The sequence below is a fragment of the Phaethon lepturus genome, unplaced genomic scaffold, assembly GCF_000687285.1.
Source record: "Phaethon lepturus isolate BGI_N335 unplaced genomic scaffold, ASM68728v1 scaffold19861, whole genome shotgun sequence".
Lineage (NCBI taxonomy): Eukaryota > Metazoa > Chordata > Aves > Phaethontiformes > Phaethontidae > Phaethon > Phaethon lepturus.
The window spans coordinates 1-4071 of NW_010520033.1; the positions used below are offsets into that span (position 1 = coordinate 1).

At 39.8% G+C, this 4071-nt stretch overlaps 1 protein-coding gene across 1 annotated transcript; it reads left to right on the plus strand.

Moving 5' to 3' along the window:
* The first annotated feature begins 985 nt into the window (after positions 1–985).
* Positions 986–1723, plus strand: CLDN12 (claudin 12). Its single transcript, XM_010297260.1, has one exon. It carries the CDS (start codon positions 986–988, stop codon positions 1721–1723), a length of 738 nt encoding a protein of 245 aa, XP_010295562.1.
* Positions 1724–4071: the final 2348 nt, after the last annotated feature.

Genomic DNA, 4071 nt, shown 5'->3' on the forward strand with positions numbered 1-4071 from the left:
ATATATATAAAAAATAGGCTCAGTGCCTATTATATATTAGGCCTCTTCAAAATATCTCGAGCACCCAACTGATATTACTCAAACTGGTTCTTTCGTTGTTGTTGTTGTTGTTAATTTTTTGATTTTTTTTAAAGACCTATCATTGAGGCTGTTTTCCAGGATCTTTGCAGGTATGAGGCTATACTAGGTATGCAGACAGTGGTGTTGTTGAAAAGGAAGCAGTATTCTTCGACACTTCGTCTGAAGAGGAAAATGTGAAAGCTGAAAAGCCATCTGTTTTCTGGAATTACTTGTGTGCTTGGACAGCTGGTTTTGAAAGGCAAAAGTAGTGTGGAAGAACTGTTAATTGTTTTTGAAAAAATCATAGTAAATTACTTACCAGAGCCTTCTCTACTAGCTTGCAGCTCTCATCAACAGTTTGGCCTATCTAAAATGTGTATACCTGCCTATGTATGCATTCCTTGTCCAGTCTAATGATGCTGGTTTTAAGCAGTTCCCTTTTACTCACGCAGCAGTGTGGTAGGACTGAACACACACTCTGTTACGTGTGGGCTAAAGAGAAGGAGCTGCCAGTTGAGGGAGAGGTGAACTTCGTAAATCACGCTCACTCGATGATTCACCTTCTCCACTCAGACTCTGTAAAAATCCAGTCACACAAGGTAAAAGGCTGTGTAGAATCGCATGTTAAGATGCTCCTTTTTGATCTTGAACGCAGTTAATTTAGCAGTCTGTCAGCTGAGCAATCATAACAATTTGGGAAATAATCTGAGGTTTCATTAAAGTGTGAACTGGGTAGTATTGCCTCCACATAAGTGTGTATGGCAAAGAAGGTCCCAGAGAGTTACTGCCTACCAGCTACTGTACAAGTTTATTAATCTGGCACAACTCAATTGTAGTCAGTCCTGTGTCCATAAACTTGCACCTACTGATTTTTAACTTTTTAATTTTTCTTTTTAATTGCAGGAGACAACTTCCGTGGGCAAGAATGGGCTGCCGGGATGTTCATGCAGCAACAGTACTGGCCTTCCTCAGTGGAACAGCCTCAGTAGCTGGACTCCTTGCAGCAGTTCTGCTTCCAAACTGGAGGCAAATGAGACTGTACACATTCAACAAGAATGAGAGGAATGTGACCGTTTACACTGGACTCTGGATTAAGTGTGCTCGCATTGATGGGAGCAGAGACTGTGTGATATATGACCCACAGTGGTACACTGCTGTCGATCAACTGGATTTGCGTGTTCTTCAGTTTGCCCTTCCACTGAGTATGTTAACTGCTGTCTCAGCTCTGTTTCTCTGCTTGATTGGCATGTGTAACACAGCCTTTGTATCCAGCGTGCCAAACATCAAATTGGCCAAATGCCTCGTAAACAGTGCAGGCTGCCATCTCGTGGCTGGCCTCTTGTTCCTGCTTGCCTGTGCCATTTGTCTCACTCCGTCCATCTGGGTCATTTTTTATAACAACTATCTGAACAGAAAATACGAGCCTGTCTTTAGCTTTGACATCTCTGTATTTATTGCCATTGCCAGCGCTGGCGGTCTGTTTTTCACTTCCGTTCTGCTATTTCTGTGGTATTGCGCATGTAAAAGCCTACCTTCTCCTTTCTGGCAACCCCTCTATTCCCATGCCCCTAGCATGCACAGCTATGCCTCTCAGCCGTATTCTGCACGCTCTCGCCTCTCTGCCATAGAAATCGACATTCCTGTTGTGACACATGCATCTTAAGACGACAAAGTCTTGGAAGCCAAGTTCTTGTGCTCATTCAAACTGTGAAAATTGCAGGCTTGATTCTCTCTGCTGCCTTGCACTGAGCGTAATCATTTGTAAGGTCAAGTTTCCCAAGGTGCAAAGCAGTGGAAACCCGAGTTCAGTAAGTCAGTTGCTGTTCTCTTGTGTTACTTCCTGACCCACCTTTTTTTTTGTTGTTTTTTTTAATCTCTGAGCTCACTACAGACAAAATTGCTGCTAATGCTGGGACAGCACACTAACAATAGTATCCGTTCATCCAAGCCTCTTTGATAAGCTATTATTAGCTTCTGATCCCACTAAGAGCTACATAGGTGGACTCTTGCACCCGTGCGTTACCAAAATGCAGGCAGTGGAACTGGGTGCAGGGCGTTCACTGAGTTTCTTGTTCATCTAGACATGCATATTTTAAGACGTGATGTCTGAAAAGGGTATTTGGCAGACTAATTCAGTTCTGTAGCACTGTTCTTTGTTTTCCACTGCACACACAAAAAAGCTACCTGCTTAGGAACTTCTGCAATAGAATTGCTGTTAAATTACCCTTTATTTTCAAAGTAGCTATCAGAAGAAAGAAAACTGACTTAACTAATAACGTTATTCTGTACTGTAATAGCATTTTGTGAATTACTGGAGGCTGGAAACTTTTGTGAATTTTACTTCTAAGCTGTTTTTAATAAATCAGCAAATTCACTAGATCTATTTTGTGACTAAAACAAAACCCACTTGTATTTAAAAATTCTGTTTAGAAGCTTGAATATTTTATTTGAAGGCTATCTTAAAGTAGGCTTTAAAGTATTACTCAGTTCTGGAGAGAAATGTTACTCACTGCAAAATGTATTAAGAAAACCATGGAGAATTCTGAAGGCTATGAAGGATTCTTTTGGAACACTCTACACAAGCTATAACATCTCTCTAGGAAAGGGATTATAACCCTGGGGAGAGATTTTTAAATCTAGATTGTTGGTTTTTTTTAAATGTATATACAAGTAACAATGAGCTTGTGTATTTTTTTAAAGTTGATCTTTATGGCTGTTGGACTTTTCATGCTGTATCTTATTTAATTACTGATTAAGTGTTAACCTTTTCAGCCTTGTTCTTCAACACCTCTCAAGTTGAGCTATTTTAAAATCCTGTTATTTCTTGTGCTGTCACCTCACAACTGGAGGAAGTTTCCCGTTCTTCTTTTCTGTAAGATGAGGCTTTGAATAAGTTGTGAGCTTCACCTTGTAGCTCTACAAGGTTGAGGAGGGATTATAAATTCCCAACCTGGGATGTCTCCAAATCATTTTCTTCCTTCTAAAATGCAGAGCAGCTCAGCCCTAAGGATCAAAGCTTTTCAATATGGGCTTTGAAATTACTTGGAAATTTGATGACAGTGAGTTGAAGAGTGTTATAATTAAGGCAAGTATTTGATTGTCTCAGATTTTGGCAAATTGAGATCTTGTGTTTTAAGATGTCGTTCCAGTAAGGAAAGTTATTTTGATTGGTGGCATTCTGGAGCTTAGTGGATATTTGTATTTCTTTAATCCCAGACCAAATTTGTTTTGCTAAAAAAAATCAAGTAGAGTTGTTTAATTCCAGTTCTGCAAACTCGTCTGAGATCCTGAAAATCAGTTTGTTTCTTTTTCCATGCGTTAGAAATAGGAACAAACGCTGTGCTGGGCAAATCTTGTTCTATTACAATCTCTGCTACAACAATATATTAAGAGGAATCATTTTGTCTTTACTGGTAGGCCTCAGGCTTTAGTGGACTGAGTGAGGAAGCTGATCTCTCTTATCAATTCTCATCATAGCCACTAAAGTGACAGACCTTTCAGGCAGAGTGCTTGATTAAATTGCAGTCTGAGGAATTAACACTGTAGATGATAAAGGATACTTAAGGAGATAGGCCTCTAAAGTTACATGAATTTAATACGCTCTTAGGTTTACAAGGTATGATGTTAGATGAAGTATCTTTTTTTCTTTTAATCAGATCATGACTTGTATGGGATTAGAACATGCGTAATGACATGCAAGTCCGCACTTTTTCCTTCAGAGTTGAACTTTGCTTTACAGTTACTCTGGTTGTCCAACCTTAGATACTGTTGCTGTTTCAGCTGCCCGTATCTTTTGATGCTTTGTCAGGTCAAAACAAAGGAACCAATGGTTTGTGATGTCACGTCAGCTTGCTTCCCCATCGCTCCAGTGTCCTTTCTTCTTTGTGCCTTGCTTAAGTTATGACTTGGCCAGTAAATGTCAGTTTACAGTCAGCGTCCGGCATGCTTTTCTGAGCCTGAAATTACAAAGCATTTTGATTATTTTGGAGGTATCTTAGTGACTTTAAAAGG